Raw genomic sequence first — 22,804 nt, 5'->3', positions numbered from 1 at the left:
CGGCAGTGGAGACGGTGGTGGTGGTGGTGGTGGTGGTGGTGGTGGTGGTGGTGGTGGTGTGTGTAGCCCAGTCATTGTTGGTGTCTTCCTTTATCTACCCCTTCCTTGGTTTTTGAGACAGGATGACTTGCTGAACTTTGCCGATTCAGCTAAATGAGCCGGCTACTGAATGCCAAAGACCCCCAGTCTCTGTCCCCCCAGCACTGGGATTACAGATACATGTTTCCACATCTGGTCTTTTTTTTTTTTTTTTAAAGATTTTTTTCTTTTTATACGTGTATGAGTGTTTTATCTGCATATTTATATGTGCACTTTGTGTGCATCTGGTGCCCACAGATACCAGAAAAGGGCACCTAATCCCCAGGAACTGGTGTGAGCTGTCATGTGGGTGCTGGAAGCCACATCTGGATCCTCTTCAAGAGCAGCCAGGTTCTTAACTACTGAGCTATCTCTCCAGCCCCAACTTTACCTTATAGATTTATTGTGTGTGTGTGTGTGTATGTGTGTGTGTGTGTGTGCGCGCGCACACGCGCCTTCATGTATACATGTGTACCACACGTGTGCTTTGGCCTGAGGAGACTAGAAGCGATTGGATCCCCTGGAACTAGAGTTATAGGTTCTCATGAGTCACTGTGTAGGAGGTGGGAACTGAACCTGGGTCTTCTGTATTAGCCAGTGCTCTTAACCACTGAGCCATCATTCCAGCCCCAATGTTTCATGTTTCTAAGTTTTAAGTGAAGGCTTCCTGTGTAGGAGACATCAGGAAACCCTGAGCACCATTACAGGCACCTTTTTCTTTAGGTGACAACTTTTATTTATTGATCCATCTTGTCCCTGTCAGACTCCAAGTCAAAGCTCTTTTCTCTGCATGGCCATTTCCCTGTACCTGCTGTCTGCACTGTTCACTCCATGTGTGATGGCACTTAGCCACTGTGGAGTCATCCTTCCAAGTACCCTTCCATCCTGAGGCACCTTGGGGAGGAGCTCACAGCCTTCTCTGAGATTCTAGAAATGGGCCAGTGGCAGCCTGTAAACCCAGCAGTAAAATCCCCAAGATCCCCCGAGCCTGAGCATGGAGAGTGTCTCAGGATGCATGGCAGAAGTGAGAGGGGGAACATTCTAGAAAACAGAAGTCATTTGAAAGGACATTTATATATTTGATCAGACACCAGGCAGAAGTCTTCTGTCAGGCTTTCATTTCCACCTGTTCCCTCACCCTGTGAGACTCAGAAAAGGAGGCACAAAGCAGTCATGGAACAGTACCCTTCCAAATGTCCTGTTTAAGGTAAGCAATAGCGTCTCATTTGGACGGAGCATGCACACAGGAACGCAGACACAAAAGACCAGCTTTTACAGGGGTTCCTATGCTTGGAACACGCATTGAGGCTTAACATTACATTTTAAAATATAAATCACAACCAAACTGTGGTGTAAGTAAAACTGGATGCTCTTGTGCCTTCCAAAGGATTCACTTAGCATGTGTGACTAGAAATCACACGGTCTCACAGATAGAAACCACATTGTCCCTTCGGAGGGTCACCCTCTGCGGACACAGATGTGCTCCATGCCAGCTGCTTGAGAAACTGTCACCTCTCTTGGTGAACACCATGAGTACTTGACAGGATGCATTATTATTATCTTTTCCTTTTTGGAGAAAACTGGTGACAAGGAGCTGGGACCACACGACATTCTCATCCCCAGCTTCTCACATGAATGTCAGGCGATGTCAGGAAGTTCATCTCCCCTGCCGGCTTCTCAGTTTCTCACGGCACAAACCGGACCTGCTCATGAGAGCCCCCTGGTGGAGCTTCCGAGAAACAAATCTCTCGCCTTCCTTTTGCTTTGCTTTTAAGACTCAACCGTTCAAAAACCACTTCCTCCTCCTGACTTTTGAAGTCAGTTCTTGTCACTGTGTGTTGTTGTTACTGCTGCTGCTGCTGCTGCTGTTGTTGTTACAATTATAAGAGCCAGAAGGAATTAGGAGTTGAGAAGGATGGACTTGCAAGCTGCCTAATTTCCTAGCAACTCGGAGACACAGGTAAGGCAGGTTCCAGGGTGGGGCAGACGGCCCTGGAGAAAGCTGTAGGAGAGGCTCAGAAGGGCTGCATTCTGAGAAGTGGGGGTTGCAGTGGAATAGCTGCCACGCCTCTCCAGGTGACCCCTGGGAGGGGACAGCATCTGTGTGTATGTCTCTGCAGTCACATAGCTCTTGCTTGGGAAGTCTCCGAGTCCAGGCTTACCCTCCAGAAGAACTCTGCCATACACACTCCGCCTTGGTTACTAAAGGAACTCACGTCAGAGAGCCAGACTTCCCATGAGCACCTGAGACTCCCACAGTTCCTGAGGGCCAGGCGTACTCTGCCAGGTCGCTTCTTTCAAATATTCTGCTTTCTACCCGAAGTGCAATCTTCCTGCCAACCACCGCCACCTGCTCCTCTTCTGACGGTCCCTGGGAATGCCTCCATACTTACTGCTCAGCCCAGGATCTTAGATTCTATTCCCCAACGCCCAGGGCCCTAGCGATGCCCATGCTTTCTTCCTCTGGTTCCCTCTTGGACATCAGACGCTGTCCACCCACTATGTGGCATCCTCTTGCTGTGCCCTTAGGAGCGGATGTGCAGAATTTTCTTGAATGTCTTCTTGAAGTTCTCGTTGCACAGGGGGTAGATGAGGGGGTTCAGCGTGGAGTTGATGTAGCCCAGCCAGATGGTGAACATGTGCACGGGTTCGCTGCAGCAGCTGTTGCAGAAGGCAATGACCATGAAGAAGATGAAATAGGGAATCCAGCAGAGGATGAAGGCCGCCATGATAAAGCCCAACTGTTTGGCCGCCTTCCGCTCTCGGTTCAAGTGCAGCCCAGACACATACTGTCTGGAATGTGAGCGGAACCTCTTCCAGGTGATCTTGATGTAATCGAGGCCACTGTTTGACCCGCTTCTCAGTTTGTCTCTGCCCAGCCCTGGCTCTATGCTGGTGTCGGAGTCTGTTGTCCGGGAGAAGGACTGTCGATCCACCAAGGTCTGGTCCTCTGATGTCTCACTGATCCGCCGGCAGGTGTTCAGGTTCTGCTCATCCCTTTTGGGCTGGCTCAGGGCCTGGTCAATGGCCTCTGAGCCTCTGCCACCTCCCTCGGCCATGGTCTGTGTCTGCATGGTGTCTCGATGGAAACAGTGGTGTGTGACTGTTTCCCTGTCTTCCTCTTGGCTGAAGACAGTGGGTGAGTTTATCTTCTTGGGGTCTTCGGAGATTGACTTCTGATCCAGTCCTCCACTAGGGTCTCTTGATGGCCTTTTCAGGACCCCCCAGGGTGACTCTTTCCCAGGTTTCTTGGTACCCTCTTTGACATCCTCTGACTTCAGCTTGATTTCTAAGAAGGAAGGGAGGGAGCCATTGGTGAGCTGGCGGTGCTGACAGTGTCTCCGCACAGCCTTGTAGATCTTCACATAGAACCACAGCATGAGCACGGTGGGGAGGTAGAAGTTGATGATGGCGGTCATGATCTTGAACCACGTGACATTGTAGAAATCTGTCTCACACTTGTCTTCCCGAGGCTCTAAGGCCGGGGACATGAAGTGATGCCAGCCAAGAATGGGTATAACCCACAGGAAGGAGAGAAACCAGGCCCCCAGGATGGTGGCCGACGCGCGGGTCTTGGTTCGATACCTCAGGTATCGGAGGGGTTGCTGGACAGAGCGGTATCGATCAATGCACAGGATGAAGACACTGAAGATGGATGCTGTGCTGGCCACATAATCCATGGAGAGCCAAAAGAGGCAGAGGGGGCGGCCCAGGTACCACTTGGCCATGATGAGATAAAGGATGTTCATGGGCATGACGACTGCACCTACGATCAGGTCTGCTACCGACAGGCTGACAATGTACAGGTTGCCCACGGTGTGCAGCTTACGCTCACTGTGTACGGCATACAGCACCAGCAGGTTGAGACCTACTGTGACCAGGGAGATGCTACTTAGAACCACCACCAGGGGCAGCAGCTGAGGGCTGGCCATGGCGGTCCTGTTCCCCTCACACATCTTGTCTTCGAAGGCTGAGGAGATGTTGGGAAGGCTCATTGGCGCAAGGGCAGCCTCTAACGATGGCTTCCGCCCTAGGAGAAAAGACATGAGATCAAAGTCAGCGATCACCTAAGATCAGGCTGGGAGCTACTGGGGGCAGTGGATACCCACTCCGCCCTCAGGACACATGTATTCACTCATGCATTCCTATGTCCTCACATTCCATCAGTGAGTAGTTGTTGGATTCCTGGCATTATTCTGGATATCAGAGATTTTCGTGGAGTTTGCCTGCCAGAGTTTAACCAGACCAGGGCAATCAGTACCTTATGCAAGTCTTATTTCAAACACATCCTGATTGACCTGAGCTTCGTCTTGTCATCTATGTCCTCTTTGCTGGTTGCCGGTCCTGAGAAAGAGGCAGTGGGGCTCACAAAGCATTCTCTCTCTGTGACAGATGCCAAGCTATGAAAACCACGCTTTCCCCTCTACTCTCTTCCCGGAAGGAAGTGAGGGCGGGGTGTTTTGAGTATGACAGTAGTTTGGAGGTGCTCAGGGAAATGTTAAGAGAACCTCAGAGGCTCCAATTTAGGGTTCAGTTGTTACTCAGCTGCTGAAGTGACCCCAGAATCTTGGTGAACACTAAAGTATAGCAGCTAAATTCTTTCTTTGTTCAGGTGACTGTCCAGGGAGAACTGACCTGTAGCTATGAGCATCCCTGATTGGATGAGATCCTGCGGGGGGATGGAAGAGGTACAGAGACGTGGGCTGAATCTAGCCTAGCCCCAAGAAGGAAGGTCCTTGCACTGTGAATATAGCTCAGGGATAGAGGTGTGGCTAGCATCATCAGGGCCTTGGCTTCCAGCCCAGCACCACAAACAAGATGTTTGTTTATTTACCTATTTATTTACTTTTGTCTGTCTGTGTTTTGGAGACAAGATCTTGGTGTAGGCATGAACGGCATGGAACTCTGTGTAGACCAAGCTGGCCTTGAACTTGCAGCAATCCCCCTACTTCTGTCTCTCCAGTGCTGAACTGCAGGTGTGAGCCACCATATCTTATTGGTTAAAATATTAAGGCAACTCCACGTAGTTAAAAGGGAGGTTTATTTTGTGGGGTAACTTACAAGTGAAGGGATAGGCTACAGGGCCTGGGAAAGGTGAAGCACAGTCCGGCGGTGTTCTCTGGAGAACTCTGCTCGGTCTACCTCCAGCATTCAGGGCCCAGGAACCAAGAGAGCTTCCCCCATCAGGATCTCGGGTCTTCAGGGGTCCTCTCTCGGCTCCACCTTGTAGGCATGACAGTTACCGAAGCCTCAAAAGGGGTGGTATTTCCAGGTCAAAGCTGAAGCGGCTACCCACTACAATATTTGGCTTCAAAATGTCAATGTGGGGTTGGAGAGATGGCTCAGAGGTTAAGAGCACTGACTGCTCTTCCAGAGGTCCTGAGTTCAATTCCCAGCAACCACATGGTGGCTCACAACCATCTGTAATGAGATCTGGTGCCCTCTTCTGGCCTGCAGTCATACATGCTGTATACATAATAAATAAATAAATCTTTAAAATTAATTAATTAATTAATTAATTAATAAAAAGTCAATGTGCTTATTACTTTATGTATTGTAATAAGCAAATTAATGTAAATTTTAATTTGCTTACTACATACAGTTCAATACAATTTTTTTTTTTTTGGTTTTTCGAGACAGGGTTTCTCTGTATAGCTTTGCACCTTTCCTGGAACTCACTTGGTAGCCCAGGCTGGCCTCGAACTCACAGAGATCCGCCTGGCTCTGCCTCCCGAGTGCTGGGATTAAAGGCGTGCGCCACCACCGCCCGGCTCAATACAATTTTTTAAAAGGGGCTTAAATCATCTAGGCTGGCCTCAAGTCACCAGGTAGATGAAGATGACCTTGAACTTCTGACCCTTCTGCCTCTATCCCTTGAGTGCTGAGATTAAAGGGTGTACCACGCCCGGCTGATGCATGCTCTGTTCCCCATCCCTATTCCTCCTTCATATTTGTGGAATGTCTTTTATGCAAAGATAAGAACAAAAGCTGTTTAGCCTGCAGGGAAGCCTCACCTCCATCCTTAGCCAAAAAACAAAACAAAACAAAACCCACAAACCAATAAATGAATGTGATAGTATCAACTGCCAACCTGACAGACTCTAGACCAGTGGTCCTCAACCTGTGGGTCGCAACCCCTTTGGGAGCCAACTATCAGACATCCTGCATATCAGATATTTATATTACAATTCATAACAGTAGCAAAATTACAGTTACAAAGTAGCAATGAAAATAACTTTATGGTCGGGGGTCACTACAACGTGAGGAACTGTATTAAAGGGTCCCAGCATTAGGAAGGTTGAGAACTGCTCCTCTGGAAACACAGGCCTCTGAGCATGCCTGTGAAGGATTATCTTCATTAGATTAATGAATGTAGGAAAGCCTAGCTGCACAGGGGGAGCACCATGCCTGGGTAGGGGACCCTGGGCTGTGTAGAATGCAGAAAGCCATCTGAACACACATTTCATTCATTGCTCTTGGTTTCTTGGCTGTAGATACAATGTGTTCAGCTGCTTCAAACTCCTGCTGCTGTGACCCCCCTGCCCTGCCCCCAAAAGCTGAAAGCAAGAACTGTTGAGCCAAAATAAACCCTTTCTGTCTTAAATTGCTTTTGTTGGGGTATTTGTATCACAGAAACAGAAACTAAAAAGACAAATAACTGTATGTTAGATGAATGAATGAATGAATGAATGAATGAATGAATGAATGAATGAACGGTGGCAGGATCTGGCTCAGTGGCAGTACACTTGCCTGGCATTCTCTACACCATCAAAAATAAATAATTAGGGCTACAGAGGCAGCTCCGTGGTTATGAGTGTGTGCTGCTCTTCCAGAGGACCAGAGTTCTATTCCCAACAACTACATTGGGTGGGTCGCAATAATTCTAGCTCCAAGGGAACCAATGTCCTCTTCCGGCCTCTGAGGACACTGCACTCATGTGGATACACTACCCTCCATATATAATTAAAAAATAAAATCCTTACAAATCAACAAAGAAAACAAAGGTGTAAGAGGCAGCACGCTGTGAATCATTTTAGCTCGGCGAGCTTATTCATTCAGCCCACACTGCTGTCCGGGCTCCTTTACACCCTGCTGACCTAGCCCACCAGCAAGAAGGCTGCTTGGCCCTGCAAAGCTGCAGGCCTGGGAATAGAAGCTGTTGGGAGCTGAGTGTTTGGTGGGGAAGCTGTTGGAAGTGGGGGGCTGTTGTTGGGGGAGCTGTTGTGGGGAGCTGTTGTTGTTGGGGGGAGCTGTTGTTGGGGGGCTGTTGTTGTTGGGGGAGCTGTTGTTGGGGGGCTGTTGTTGGGGGGCTGTTGTTGGGGGGCTGTTGTTGGGGGAGCTGTTGTTGGGGGGCTGTTGTTGGGGGGCTGTTGTTGGGGGAGCTGTTGTTGGGGGGCTGTTGTTGGGGAGCTGTTGTTGGGGGGCTGTTGTTGGGGAGCTGTTGTTGGGGGGCTGTTGTTGGGGGGAGCTGCTGTTGAGGTGGAGTTGCTGTTGGAAGTGGGGAGCTGTTGAGGGGAGCCGCTGTTGGGGGGAGCTGTTGGGGAGCATTTGCATGTGCATTTGCAGAGAAACCCCCGTGCTCAGCTCACACAGTGAGGCCTGAGGAATGCCTGGAGTTCCATGGAAGTGGGAAAGCCTTGGGGAACTCTGGGAGCCGGCTGGGAGCCCAGGAAAAAATGGCCACACAAGGAGCAGAGCAAACAGCACTGGCCTTGCCCAGGCTGAGGCAATTCCAAGAAAGGAGGGGGAGCCTTAGGGACAGGCTTGAGGGATGCTGGGGACTTCTCAGGAAAAAGGCCTGCCTCATGGGCCCATGGATTCTAGACCTGGGGCCTATGGTCACCCAGGGAGTGCTGCAGAGGGCCCCCAAGAGAGATTCCCTCTGCTCCACGTCCCACTCAGGACCAGCTACTTTACTGGCAGTCCTAATAAAAATGAAAGAAAAAATGTTTTTTAATACTGGGGATCAAACATACAGCCTCACCCTCCCCGGGCAAATGCCCTAGCACCACGCCTCACAGCCCTAAATCAAAATGTTCAAATGACTGCAGAACATCCAGGCATCTGGGGACCATTCTGAGTGCAGGTGCTGGGCAGCTGCAGGGTCACAGGGTCACAGGGTCACAGGGTCACAGTGGCTGGGTAGTATCTGTGCTATATCCAGCCCTTAGACAGGATCCAGCTTGGAAATAACACATCAGTGTGCTTCTCCCCCCTTTTGGACCAGCAGTTTGAAGAGCAGATCCATAAGCAGTTTCTATAAGAGGGCCAGATGCTTGTGACAAGAGGGTGAGACAGGCCAACACAGACCTCATCCAGCCTCACAGCCCACAAAGACTTCAGAGAAGGTGGAAGGCACGACCCTATCCAGTCTTCCATCTCCAGAGAGACTGCCAAGAGGGTGGGGGGCACACAGAGCAGAGACCCCCATCTTGCCTCATATCCCACAGGGGACTGAAGAGAATGTGGGGGGGGGCAGGGGCTCCCATCTGACCTTACAGACCACAGGGGACTGAGGAGAAAGTGGGGACATGCAGAGACAGGGGCCCAGGACCCATCGGGCCTCAGGGCTTACAGGGGACTGCAGAGAGGGTGGGGGAGGGGACGTGGATCCTTCACACCCTTATACACCTTATACACCCTCCTTCCCCAGTGCCCAGGAGACTGAGCAGCACAGAGCTCTGGGAAGGCATCCTTATATTAAAAGCAGGAAAAAATGCCCTCCCTCTCCCCTCTCCCCTTCCTTTACTGTTAGGTGGGGGAGGCACAGAGCTGGTCAGCTGGTCATGGCCTGTGCAATGAGGATCCAGGGAAAGGAAGCAGTGGGCACAGCGGACAGGGTGACATTCTTCTGAGTTACAGTGGTGGATACAGACCAAAGCCATCAGCAGGTGCAGGCTCTTTAGTCATCACAAACACTACGATCCAACCAAGTTCAAGTACTGTACCTGAGACAAGCCCAGGGTCAAAGTTCCTTCCACACTCCAGACCACAGAGAGGAAGAAGCCAAGCTCCGGGCATCTCTCACACATCAGTTATATTAACCTGAGCAGCCCAAGCTCAGAGAGGTCAAGTAACTCACTTAAAGCCACACAGCTAGAGAGCAGCACTTCCTGAAGACTGTAGTCTAGGTCTGCTCCCTTTGGGTTTCTCGCCTGAGTACCACTAGCACTTGGGGGAGGGGCCGCTCTGTGGTGGGGGCTTCCCTGTGCCTGGTCTGCACAAACATCTCCAGCTTCTGTGCATGGGACACCAGTAGCAGACACCTCCCAGTGTGACAACCACATGCCTGATGGCAGATGTTCCATGGGGGACAGAAGAAACTTGACCAGAGAGCTATGGCACATTTGTCTAACCTAGGACACAACATGCATCTCACAGTAAGGGAGACTTGCTTGTGTTGTGGGTTTAAAAAGGGTGTGTGTGTGTGTGTGTGTGTGTGTGTGTGTGTGTGTGTGTGCATGCCACACAGGTGCATGTACTCTCAGAGGCTAGAAGAACATTGGATCCCATGGAGCTGGCATTATGGGTAGTTGTGAACTGCTGGACTTGGGTGCTGGGATCTTTAGTCATCACAAACACTAAGATCCAACCAAGTTCAAGAGCAGTTTGTACTCTTTACCACTGAGCCACACATCTCCAGTCCTTGTTTTGTTTTTTAAGATAGGGGCTCATGTAACCCAGGCTAGCTCATGTAATCCAACTAAAACTCCCTATATAGCCGAGGATGACTCTGAACTTCCGATTCTCTTATCTCATCACCTATGTGCTGGGATGTGCCACCATGCCCAGCTTTATGCAGTGCTGGACAGAACCCAGGGCTTCCTGACTGCTGCCAACAGAGCCCCATACCCAGCCCCAAGGTTAGTCTTTCTCAAGTCAGATCTTATCTAGCAGAGCAAAGAGTTACCTTGAGCGATCTAAGCTCCCTCTTCATGGGAAGCACATGACAAGCAGTAGCTCCCATCTGCTCTAAATTAAAAACCATCCATCTTTCTCAAGGTCAAGGATCTAACTAAAACCTGCAGATGGTGGTTTCAGGTGTAACCTTCAAGGCACCCAGCACTATGCCAGGTATATAGAAGGTGCTCAATTATTGTAGCCTCTATATTTTCCAGCAGCCAAGCTGCCCCAATCTAGCTGATGGGACCACCTTCTCTTCTTGTTATTGCTGCGGCATTTATTTATTTATTTATTTATTTATTTATTTATTTATTTATTTATTTATTTATTTATTTTTATAGGCAGAGTCTTACTATGTAGACCAGGCTGGCCTCAGACTCACAGAGATCTGCCTGCCTCTGTCTCCCAAGTGTTGGGCATGTGCCAGCACCAATTTGAACATTAGATATGATTTATCTTATTGATGAATGCTGTTCCATGCCTTTTAGACAATTTGTCTAGCCTTCCCTGGAAGCCTCAGAGTTAGAAATATGTTTCGCAGTAATCATCCACATGAACAAATATGTAGGCCCAAGGTGGGTAATCTCACCACCTTCAAGGATGAGATGGGACAAGAGTTGAAGGTTATCTTTGGCTATTACGTGACCTAAAAAAAAAAAAATCCAAACCAAAACAAATAAATAACAACAGTGAAGCCTCTGAGCGATCGCCACTGTGTTAGTCCCAGGGAAGACTGACTTGTGGTTGTGTGGTTTGGATACGGAAGCAGGGCATCCTACAAGGGCTCCTAATTGCCAACATGGGGAGGAGCCTAGTAGGGTCTCCACCCCCTTGGGGGTGGGGGAAACTGCTTATCCTGGGGATCCAGGTAACTCTCCTGGGCCTTCAAATCTTGGAAGAACAGGTTGGTACTGAAACTTGAACCTGACCCTGGCTTTCTCTGGCTTCCTAGTTCACATGGTGTGGCTTTTACCTTCTACGTGGGCTCCAAACCCATCCCCACCATCAGCCACCATGCTGGGACTGCTGAACCTTGGCCTTTTGGTCACCTGAATTCTGAGCTGCATCATTTTTTCCCTTTGTAGTTAACCTGCCCTGGACATTTTGTTAGAGTAACAGAGAGTGGGGGTCACTACAGAAGAGAACATCACGTAGTCACTGATACCCAGTCTAAGAGCACTCATGACAATATGGGAAAATCTTAGCACAAAATTAAATCTCCAAGATATTATCTGCACAGGCTGGTGCCAGTTCTACTAACGAGAAGGCTCTGGGAGAGGGTGCACGCACAACTTTCTCTGGGCTGTGGAGAATATTATCTCTATTAATACCTTTAACTGTAGGAGTCATGGATGAGATCTGCCTTAACTTAGTAACAGAAAAAATAAAAACCTGTCAACCACATTTGTTTTTAAAAACACAATAAAATAAATTTCATTAAAAAATACTAAAGCAATGTTTTCACAGGTTTATTTTCTTTATAAGAAGTGAGACTTCAGGATTCCATTTTGGCACACTCCGAACAGCTCCCCATTCCAGCCTGCTCTCTTCATTTGCATAAATGCCACTTCTGGTTGAGTAAGCCAAAACATTAATTTCTTGGCTCCCATTCCCAGTAAAACGCATCGTGGGCGAGGGTATGCCAAAGACAGCAGAGCCTTGTCAAGTCTGGGAGGGCATCATTTCCACGAAGCCCCAAGCATGGCAATGCGTCCACAGAGCAGATGCCAGTGGCGGGTACCATTTGAGCTCTGCCGCAGGACTCAGCCTCAGCCGAAGAAGCAGTTGGCAGGTGTCCTTGAGCTCGGCCAGAGGCCCTCAGGGATCTGCTGAGGGTGCAGGTCTATATGCTGGTGTCTGGGGCTTGGAGAAATGGCTCAGTGGTTAAGGTTCTCAAAGAGGACCTTAGTTCAGTTTCCAGCACCCACATGGAAGCTCAAACCATCCAGTTCCAGAGGATCCAACACCCTCTTCTGCCTCTGACAACACCAGGCACACACATGGTGCATATTTTCACACATGAAGGCTAAACAGCCATACATATAAAATTAAAATAAATAAATCTTTAAAGGAAACATACCATTTCTTAGATATTGTACTAAAGGCTCAAGCCTGAAAGGAGAAATTGGTATGCTGGACTTAAGAGTCCAACAGAGAGCCCAGCATGGTGTGGGGTGTAATCTAGCACTCACAAGGCTGAGGCAGGAGGATCACTATGGGTTCAAGGCCAGCCCGAGCTACATAGTAAGTGCCAAGCCAGCCCTGGAAAAATAAGGAGATCCTGTCTCAAACCATCATAGGAAACTTTGTATTTCAAAAGAAAGTGTAAGGTTGCAGAATGGGAGAGGATACTTTATATTTGATCTGTATGTAATATATCCTGATATGCCCACAATTCACCGCACCTGTGACTGTGGTCACACAGGAATGTGTAGACATGTGGTGGAACTGACCACTTTGGACAAACATACTATGCTCACATGAATGAAACAGCCTGACAAATCCTTTCTCAGACATCAACATCAGGAAGGAGCACATGATGACAAGAAGAACCCTTCCCACACAACCATGGGAAGGTGAGAAATGATCCCATTTAAAAACCAGGAAAGGATCTGAGCAGACACTTCACCAAAGAGAAAGGACTCATGTGCCTTAACACATGAAAATGTCTGCAACAGCGAGTCGCTACGAAAATGCAAAGCAGAACCAGAGTGACACACCATGTTGTGTCTACTCTGCTGATTAATAATTAAGAACAGCAGCAAGTTCCGCACGTGGACAACTTAGCGTCGAAGGCTGCAGGGAAAACGTGAAGTGGCGCAGGTGCTGTGGGAGGCAGCTAGATGTTATACACAGCCCAGAGAAACCAAGACCGTGTCCGCAGGAAACAAGCACGCAAGCGCTCACAGCAGTACTCAGTGGCCCAGAGAAACCCAAGGCCAGCAGCTCGTGAATACATCCTGACCACACAGTCTGTCACTGAAAGGGTCACGGCATGCCAATCAGGGAGAGGGAACAAAACGGATAGGCTGAGCATGGTGGCACACACCTTTAATGCCAACACTTGGATGGCAGAAGCAGGCGGATCTGTTTGTGAGTTTGAGGACAGCCTGATCTACACAGCAAAGTTCCAGAAACCTTGTCTCAAAAACTAACCAACCAACCAACCAACCAACCAACCAAAGAAAAAAACCACAAAAGAACAACAAAAAACCCGCAGTGAAACACAAAGGCAGTGATTATCGAGAACCAACAAATCAGAGACAGACAGACAGACAACAAACAGAAACAGAGAGAGACAGGAAGTTTGTAACCACTCCGAGTGGTCCAGGAACAGGAGGGAACTCTGGAGAATCATGGAGCATGCTGCCACTGACTCTGCTAATGAGAAACTGCAAAGTTGGTAACTGAATTTTTATTTTTTAGATTAATGTTAATTTTATGTGCATGAGTATATATACACATGAATATATGTGTAGTGTGTATGTGCCTGGTGCCTGGGAAGGTCGGAAGAGCACACCAGCTCCCCTGTAAATGGATTTAAAGATGGTTCTGAGCTACCATGTCAGGGCTGGGAAGTGAACGTGGGTCCTCTACAAGATCAGTCAGCACTCTTAACTGCTGAGCGATCTCGCCTAGTATTTGAACTGTATGCCTCACTTTATGATTGAGTGGATTTTATTAGAATATAAATTATAACTCAATAACGTTGTTGAAGAAAAAAATTTTAAAATTCCTTGGAAGCAGAAGGATTGCAACTTCAAAGACAGCTTGGGCTATGTAGTAAGACCCTACCTCAAAATCAAAACCAAACCCAGAGAAATATCTTAACAAGTCAGTGCTTAAGAAAGAGGCGGCAGGGCCAGGTGCAGAGGCATGCACTTGTTACCCCAGCCCTCAGGAGGCAGAGGCTGCCTGGGGCTCTAGACCTATGCATCTGTTAAAATCATCCTCTTTCTATTATCAGTGTGGAAAACGGTGGATTCTAATATTCTTAGGGCCATTAATTTATTCATCTACTTAAAATTTTAAATTTGCATTTTATGTGTGTGAGTGCCTGCGAGTATGTACACTGTGTGTGCCTGGCCTGGGAAGATCAGAAGAAGATGCTGGATCCCCTGGAGCTACAGATAGCTGTGAGCCCCCATATGAGTGGCTGGATTCTCTGAGTAAAGGGTGAATGGGCGAAGGCAGAATGGATGGACAGATGGATGAACACAAAACTGGGTGAATGAACATCAGCTGGCATCCACAGCCACACTGGTTCCCACTGCTGCATGCTCTTGGTTCTGAGCCAAACCTGGTGATGCTGAGGACCCCCAAGTGTGGGAGCAGGGTGACAGCCTGTTGGGCCCCAGGTTACTCGGCTGAGGGAGACAGACACGAGGGAGTAAAGACCTGGATCCTCTGGAAGAGCAGACAGTGCTCTTGCCTGCTGACCCATCTCTCCAGCCCCTCGGTACCATTTAAATGACAGCCAGCTCATTGGTTAGCAGGACGACAGCTTTAGCCAGTACCAAGACTTAACCGCTTCATGGGTAGTGGGTAGAGCACATGAGCACATGCCTGCCACATGTGAGGCTCTGGGTTAAATCAAACAAATAAAGCACCTGTACACACACACACACACACACACACAATCACACACACACACACCCCTCATTAACCTCATAGCTTCCTGGTAAAGAGGACACGGTGAGATGTCACAGCTAACTTTTGAGTTACTCATCAGAATTTCTCCAGTCTTCCCATGTCACGGTGATAGAAGGATTTAGGAGTTGGCAATTGTTTGGCTGTCTGGCCCACCCCCACGGTCACAGCTGAATGCTCAATTCAGCTATTTCTTCCCCTGTGTTTGGACATTAGTGATGGGAAGGCAGATGGACCCGCCAGGCTGGGAAAGGTCTCGTTCTCTCAACCCTCATTCTGCTAGTGGTCTCCCCTAAATCAAAGATGTGGAAACTGAGGCTGATAGAGCTTGATGCCAACACGAGGAGACCCAAGGTGGGGAGACAATGAACTTGGGTGTGACTCAGTGACAGGGTGCTTGCCGAGTATCTGGGGCCCTGGGTTCCAGCCTCCAGCTTCAGAAATACAAAAGTCCAGCAGCCATGAGAGTAAGTTTCACTCAAAGGGCCACACCACAGCACGCCCATCTTCTCAGACCTTTTGGCAACCTTTGCTCCCCTCACTCCCAGACTTCCTTTTCCTTGGAAGAGAGAGAAGGAAGTAAATGCTTTAAATAAAAAAGTCAGGGGATGGAAAATATGAACATCTGTGCTAAGGTTTGGCAGAACCAGTGAATGCAACATGCAACCCAGCATGTGACTGTCATTTCAGGATGCAAGGAATGAGGTTTCCTTTTTTCTCAAATCCCTGAAGATTCAGCTTTGAGAAAGACACTTCCGAAAACCAAAGTCACCCAGAATGTTCTCTGCTTCAGAAGGAAAACAATAAAACAAAACAAAAAAGACTTACAAAACTGTAGTAAGAGAAAAGAGGTGGGGTGATGCTTAGGAACGTGCCTGGAATTAGGCCCTCTCTAGTGTCTCTCTCCCTCAGCCAAGTAACCTGGGGCCCAACAGGCTGTCACCCTGCTCCCACACTTGGGGGTCCTCAGCATCGCCAGGTTTGGCTCAGAACTAAGAACATGCAGCAGTGGGAACCAGTGTGGCTGTGGATGCCAGCTGATGTTCATTCACCCACTTTTGTGTTCATCCATCTGTCCATTCATTCTGCCTTCACCCATTCATTCACAAAACCTTTATTGAAGGAAATTTTCCTCATGAATAAATGGAAGGACATCTGGAACGCAGACCCAGCTCTTGCTGTCCTGCAGTGGGAAGCTATTACCAGTAGCTCTCACCCCTGCCTTCCCAGACTGCACCTCACTGTTCTGAACCTTATACTTCCTGGTGATGGGGTGGACATGTTTGCCCCCATTCTTTACTAAGCACAACTGGAACCCTCTGGACACGTTTGCAATGCTCCTGTAGTTCCAGCTACCTGGAGGGATGAGGCAGGGGCATCACTTGAGCCCAGCAGTGTGAGACCCATTTGGGTAATATCATGAGACTCCATTTCAAAAGCAAATGAGCAAATAAACCAATCCCCAGAAATCACTCTATATTTTTAGTCTTAATTATATGTATGAATATGTGGGGTATGTGCACCTAAGTGCAATTACTCAAGGAGGCCTGAAGGGGGCACTAGATTCCCTGGAGCTGGAGTTACATGTGGTTGTGAGTTGCCTGATACAGGTGCTAGGAACTGAACTTGGGTCCTTTGCAAGAACAGTACTCATTCTTAGTCACTGAGCCACTTCTCCAGCTCCAAGACACTGATGTGTGTTTGTGTGTGTGTGTGTGTGTGTGTGTGTGTGTGTGTGTGTATTTTTTGTTTGTTGGTTTGTTTTGTTTTGTTTTTTGTTTTTTTAGACAGGGTCTCACTATTTTGCCCTGGCTGTCCTAAAAGTTGCTACATAGGTCAGACTGACCTTGGACTCACAAAAATCTTCCTGCCTTTGCTTCCAGAGTGCAAAGATTAAAGGTGTACAATAGTACACCCAGTCCAGACTTCTTCTCAAGATAAGCATAAGGCTGACAGGTCTCGGAGATGCAGAGGCCAACTAACCATGAAACTTGGAAGCCCAAGGATGACCTGAGGATGAGTTCCCCGGACTCTTGCTTGGCTACACAAATAAAAGTGTGAGGTACAGTCAGGAACCAGGGGTGCAAACAGCATGAGAACTTCCAAGCAAAGCCCAATGTGTCTAGTCCAAGGCCCTAGAAAGGGACAGCCTGGCAAAATGGAAACCTTCCAGTCATAATTGACTCTACTCCAGCCAAGCCCTGCAGAAGACCCTGAAACATATGCTCACTCTTGCCAGTAAAGAGACACCAACACAACTTAGCCCTTCCACATGGCTCTCTGCTGTGGTGGGTTTGAATAAGAATGGCCCCCATTGGCTCCTATATTTGAAGGTTTAGTCATCAAGGTGTGGCACTACTTGGGAGGGGTTGGGAGGCATGGCCTTGTTGGAGGAAGTGTTTTGTTGGCAGTGGGTTTTGAGGTTTCAAAAGTCCAAGCCAGGCCCAGAGTCTCTTTCTTCCTGCTGCCTGTGGATCTGGATATAGAACTCTCAGTGAGCATGTCTGTTTGCACACCACCATGCTCCCCATCATGATGACAACAGACTAAACCTCTGAAACCGTAGGCAAGCCCCAATTGAATGCTTTCCTTTATAAGAGTTGTCATGGTCATGGTGTCTCTTCACAGCAACAGAACACCAACTACAACACCTACAGACACCACTAGAGAGCAGGTCTCTCATCTCCATCAGGGGGTGACAACCCTGTACTCCCACAGTGGTGGCACTTGGGAGCAGGAGCCCTCAGTCTCTTCTAGTGTCAGCAGAAACTGAGTGGGGTGAGTTCACTTCCACCTGGAGCTAATGCAACACATCTCCCTGAAATGGCCCCTTCTGCCCTAGCAGGGTCATATGAGACCAGATTCAACAGAAGTCTGAAATGAGACCAGGGCCCTCTAACATAGTCTGGAACAGTGCCCACATTTCCATCAGCAATCACTTGTGGGGCAACTGCAAGTAAAAGTTTAAAAGATAAAAACTGGGCAGTGGTGGTGGTGCATGCCTTTAATTCCAGCACTCGGGAGGCAGAGGCAGGAGGATCTCTGTGAGTTCGAGGCCAGCCTGGACTAGAGTGAGCTCCAGGGAAGGTGCAAAGCCTGTCTCAAAAAACCAAAAAAAAAAAAAAAAAAAAAAAAGATAAGAGCTGGGCCTGGAGAGATGGCTCAGATTGTTAAGAGCACTTGCTGATCTTGCAGAGGACCTGAGATTGGTTTCCAGTACCCACACTGGACATATTACAAATGGCTGTAATTCCAATTCCAGGGGATCTGATGCCTTCTGTTGGCTTCTGTGGGTACCTACACACACACACACACACACACACACACACACACACACACACACACACACAATACATATATATATATATATATATATATATATATATATATATATATATTTAAAGGGACAACAAACAAGCAACAATTGAAAGATACAAAAGTCTCCTGATAGTCTGAAAAAAATTTTTTTTAAGAATTGTTATAAAGTGTTTCAGAGTTCAAATGTGAACATACTTGACATAAATAAAAAAAATTCTCAGGAAAAATAGAAAGTATAAGGAAGAGCTGGATGATAAAAATATTTGAAATGCAAACTCCACAGATGAGCTCATCAGCACAGTGGAGGGGACAGAGTAAAGACAGGGAACTGGCCGGGTAGCCATGTCTATAAACCGAGCACTTCAGAAGCAGAGGCAGGAGGACTACCACAAGCTCAAGGCCAGTACAATCTACCACAGGGAACCAAAACCAAACCAAAACAAAATGAGTCAACTGGGAGATTAATCAATAGAAACCACTCCATTTCAACACCTGAGGGGAATCGACTACATTCAAAATAATAAAGCAAGCTCCAAGGAGCTATGGAACTAATACAATAGATTTCATACTTATGTAATAACATTGAAAGGATATAAGACAGTAACGATAAATTGTACCGGGGGGTAGGTGGGGGGGACCTGCTAGATTTTCCTAAATTGACAGATGATGCAGAATGCGTTCCTTAAACCCGACAGAAACAACTGATGGGAACAAGGTTTATTCTTGCTCCACAGTTTTGGAGGGATTTCAGTCTGTCAGAGCAGGGGAGGGGGACATGATGGGACAGCTCCCTGGAGGGGGACCATACAAGTTCATCCACACCGTGATGGACTGGTGGCCTCTTTCCACCAGGCAGGCTCCATTTCCTAAGGCTTCCAGTGCTGCAATGGGGGAGGGAGGAGACAAGCACTCACCCCATGAGTTCAGAGAGGACATGTTTACTACATGAGCCTGTGAGGGACACTTCAAATTCACATCATCACAGGTAGACCCCGCGAATCCAGACCCGAACGAATTTTAGTCAGGACACAGCCCCGACAAAGCCTCAGCAGGACACAGGACAGCGAAATCACTGACAGCTAAGCACAGAGGGAAAATCTGGACGGAGCCCAGGGAAATAGTCTCATCATAATGAGAGCATTACTTCTCATCAGAAAACACCAGAGAAGAGAGTGGTGGGTAGTGATGCTCAGAGCGTGACATGTGGAAGCCGGGAGCCCGGAATCTTAGAGAGTGAAGGAAACCAACATGTCCTCAGATAGAGAACTTAAACAAGACTTTCATGCTGGAACAGCCATATCAAAATGAAAACAAACAAACAAACAAACAAATAAATAAAGCTGTAAAGGAATGGAGACACCCAGAGCCCACAGATGAGGAGGCTCGGCACAGTGAACAGTTCCCCCAATGAGGTGTAGGTTTAATATTGTTACCCTCAGTTCACAGGAAGAAACCTTACTCATATGGATAAGATTGCTGTAGGGCTGGAGAAAGGGCTTGGTGGCTAAGAGTGCACTCTGCTCTTCCAGGATGGGAATTTGGTTCCCAGCACCTAGATCAGGCTGTTCACAACCATCTGTGATTCCAAGTCCAGGGGATCTGACGCCCTCTTCTGGCCTCAGCAGGCACTGCACTCATGCAAGCATAACTGCATGTGTGGACACACACAAGTACACATAATTACAAATAAAAATCAAATAAAAGGATTATTCTAACATGTATGTGGAAATGCAAAAGAACTATAATAATGAAAACATCTAAAATATTACACTATGTATCGATTGATTGATTGTGTATGAGGGGTATGGGCATGCCACAGCATGTATGTGAATTCAGATGGTCAGGTTTCACATCACTTGTCTTTGCCCACTGAGCCATCTCACTGGCCAGGGCCTCATGTAGCTCAAGCTGGCCTTGAACTCACTAGGTAGCCGAGGTTGACCTTGAATTCTTCACTCACTACCTGCCAAGTCCTGGGATTACAGGAATATGTGCTACCACACCTGGCTTGAATGAAACATTCTGAAAAAAATAAAAACAAAACAAGAGAAACCTGCTCTCCCAGTTTTGAGATGTCACAGGGCAGAACACTTGTAACTCTGACACAGGTGAGGGAACCATGAACAACAGAGCAGATCAGAGACCAGCAAGCAGATCCCAGACATGGCAGGGGAGCCCAGGCACTGAAGGAAGAGCAGAGGGGCTTTTAGCTAACGGTACCGAAGCATTCCTGAGCCCTCTGGCAAGAGAGCATGAACCTTGACCTAAGCCTCACGTTGGTTTAGATACTAAACTGTAAAATACAAAACTATAAAAATTTTAGGCTAGGCTAGGGCATCTCAGACTTGATGCCAAAAGCAGGGCACAGGAGGAGAAAAAAAAAATGACAAAGTGGATCTTATCAAGATGCTAAACTTTGGAAAAGACCACGCTAAGAGGATGAAAAGCCAAGAACATAATGTGCCAGCCGCAGAGCTGCCAAGGACTACGCTTAGTATACGTACAGGGCTCTTCCAAGGCACGGTGGCTCATGCCTGGTGGCTCAGCACTGGGGGAGTAAAGACAGGAGGATCAAGTTCAGGGGCACTGAGAGTTTGAGATCAGTCTCGGTTACATGAGATCCTGCCTCACAAACCAAACCAAATCAAACCCCAAGCCAAGCAGACTCTCACAACTCCACAGTAAAGAAATCTGATCAGGAGACAGGGAAACACTGTGAGAAGATGTTTAACCAAGAGATAAACAGAGCACCTATCACACACACACACACACACACACACACACACACACACACACACACACAACCTGCACACACTTGTGAAAACACATTCAACACCACTGGCCAGGAGGGAAATGCAAATGGGGAAGCCACAAGGAGACCCCACTGCACACTTATCAAATGGATGAAATAGAGAACAGTGGAACAAATGCTGCCACCGTGCAGAGACGGTACCATGCTCATCTCATCTCCCAGTGGGAACAGGAAACGGTGCAGGCACACAGAAGAGAGGACAGCTGTGACCTAAGAGTCCTAAACATGTGGCTCCCTACAGCTCAGTAACGCATCCCTGAGCATCTGTCCCAGATAAAAGAAAGGGGCGTTCCCATAAAAACCCACTCGCCAATCATCCAGTGGCTGTGTTGCTAATAGGCCCCAAAATGTAGCACAGCACAGAATACCACTCAGCAACAAGACAGGAGCTCGGGGCTTTGGGGGTAGCCCACTGCTGGGTTGTATTCTTAGCCCTGATGCCCTGGGTTCCACCCCCTCAGCAAAAGAAGACAGGCTGCCGATAGACACGCAACGTGAATGATGCCCCAGAGCATCCTGATGAGAGAAGCCAATCTCAAAAGGCTGCTTACTGCATAGTTCTGTTTATGCAGCACCTTTGAAAGTAATGAAGATGCAGACAACAGACGAGTGGCCTCCAGAGGCAAGGGATGGATGAAGGGTGTTGAAAAGCAGAAGAGCGGCTGCAGGATCCTGGCATGATGCACTAAGATGCAGTGACATCAGGATGCTGGCTGTGATGCTGGGCAAGAGCTTTGCAGGCAGCTCCCACGGAAGGAAACTGAGGAAAGAGACGTGAGATCATTCCGCATGCTTTCTTTGCTCTGTATTCATGAATTTATTTATTTAATGGGTACTGGGTCTCATGTTGGCCAGGCTGGCCTCCAATTCTTTCTGAGGATGACTTTTGAATTCTGATCCTCCTGTCTCCACCTCCTAAGTGCTGGAAAGACAGGTGTGCACTAGCAGCCTGGCTTAAGCAAGTGCTTCATGTACACACAAACATTTTCTGAGGCTCAACTTAAAATGTCTCCTTAAGTCTGAGGCACCACCTAGACAATGTGGTAAGGCAAAATCTCATTGTTTTTAAAGATTCATTTATTTTATTTTACGCCTATGAGTGTTGTGCCTGCATGGATGTTTGGGCACTGTGTGCATGCAATACCCACAGAAGCCAGAAGAGGGTGTCAGAACCCTTCTAATCAGAGTTCTAGTTGATGGTGAGCAGCCATGTGGGTACTGGGAATTGAACCTGGGTCCTCTGAAAGAGCAGACTATGCTCTTAACCACTGAACCATCTCTCCAGCTTTCAAAATAACAAATTTTAAAAAGAGCACTTTGCCAGCATGCACAAAGCCCTAGGTTTGAACCCCAGTACTGAAAGAAAATTAATGAATGAAAGAGAGAGGGAGAGGGAGGGAGGGGGAAGGAGGAAGGAAGGCGATAACAGGGAAGGGGAGAGGAGAAAGGAAGGGAAGGGAGGAGAGGGGAGGGGAAGGGAGGAGAGGAGAGGAAAATAAAATTAAGACATGGCAACCCTTTACCAGGCTGGAGAGATGCTTGGTGGGTGAGTGTTTGCTGCTGAAGCACAAGGACCTGAGTTCGGATCCCAAACACCCAGGTGGAAAAGCCAGGTGTGGCTGTGCAACCCCAGACTGAGAGTGCGGGCAAGCTGGGACAGAGGGATTGCTGGAGCTTACAGGCCAGCTAGCCCAGCAGGGCTCCAAGTTCAGTGAGAGGTTATCTCAAGGGGACCAGGTGGAGAGTTATGAGCAAGACACCTGGCACTCTCTTTAGGCCTCAGCACAGGTGCACATGTGTGAACTCTACATACACACACACACACACACACACACACACACACACACACACACACGTGCACGTACACACAGGTGCACAGACTCATACATCACTCGAGTGCAATAACAATAAAAATATTACTACTAATAAAAGGCTCAAGAATAGCTCGATATGAGAATGCCTGCCAAACATGTGCAAAACCCTATTCTCCAATGCTGCAGGGAAAAGATGAAGGAAGAGAGAGAGAAACAGGGAAGAAGATAT

At 48.0% G+C, this 22,804-nt stretch overlaps 1 protein-coding gene across 4 annotated transcripts in view; it reads right to left on the bottom strand.

The window, feature by feature from the left end:
• Window positions 1–1,262: 1,262 nt before the first annotated feature.
• Hrh1 (histamine receptor H1) overlaps window positions 1,263–22,804 on the bottom strand; it is a 91,500-nt gene continuing 69,958 nt past the window's right edge. For all 4 annotated transcript variants that reach the window (XM_015988569.3, XM_042273850.2, XM_042273851.2 and 1 more), the window contains exon 2: window positions 1,263–4,108. In XM_015988569.3, coding sequence (XP_015844055.2) covers window positions 2,604–4,073 — 1,470 coding nt within the window. In that variant the 5' untranslated portion in view covers window positions 4,074–4,108 and the 3' untranslated portion in view covers window positions 1,263–2,603. The remainder of the gene's footprint in view (window positions 4,109–22,804) is intronic.

Source organism: Peromyscus maniculatus, chromosome 3 (assembly GCF_049852395.1).
Source record: "Peromyscus maniculatus bairdii isolate BWxNUB_F1_BW_parent chromosome 3, HU_Pman_BW_mat_3.1, whole genome shotgun sequence".
Taxonomy (NCBI): Eukaryota; Metazoa; Chordata; class Mammalia; order Rodentia; family Cricetidae; genus Peromyscus; species Peromyscus maniculatus.
Note: the sequence above shows the minus strand (reverse complement) of the source record. Positions and strands in the feature narration are given on the sequence as shown.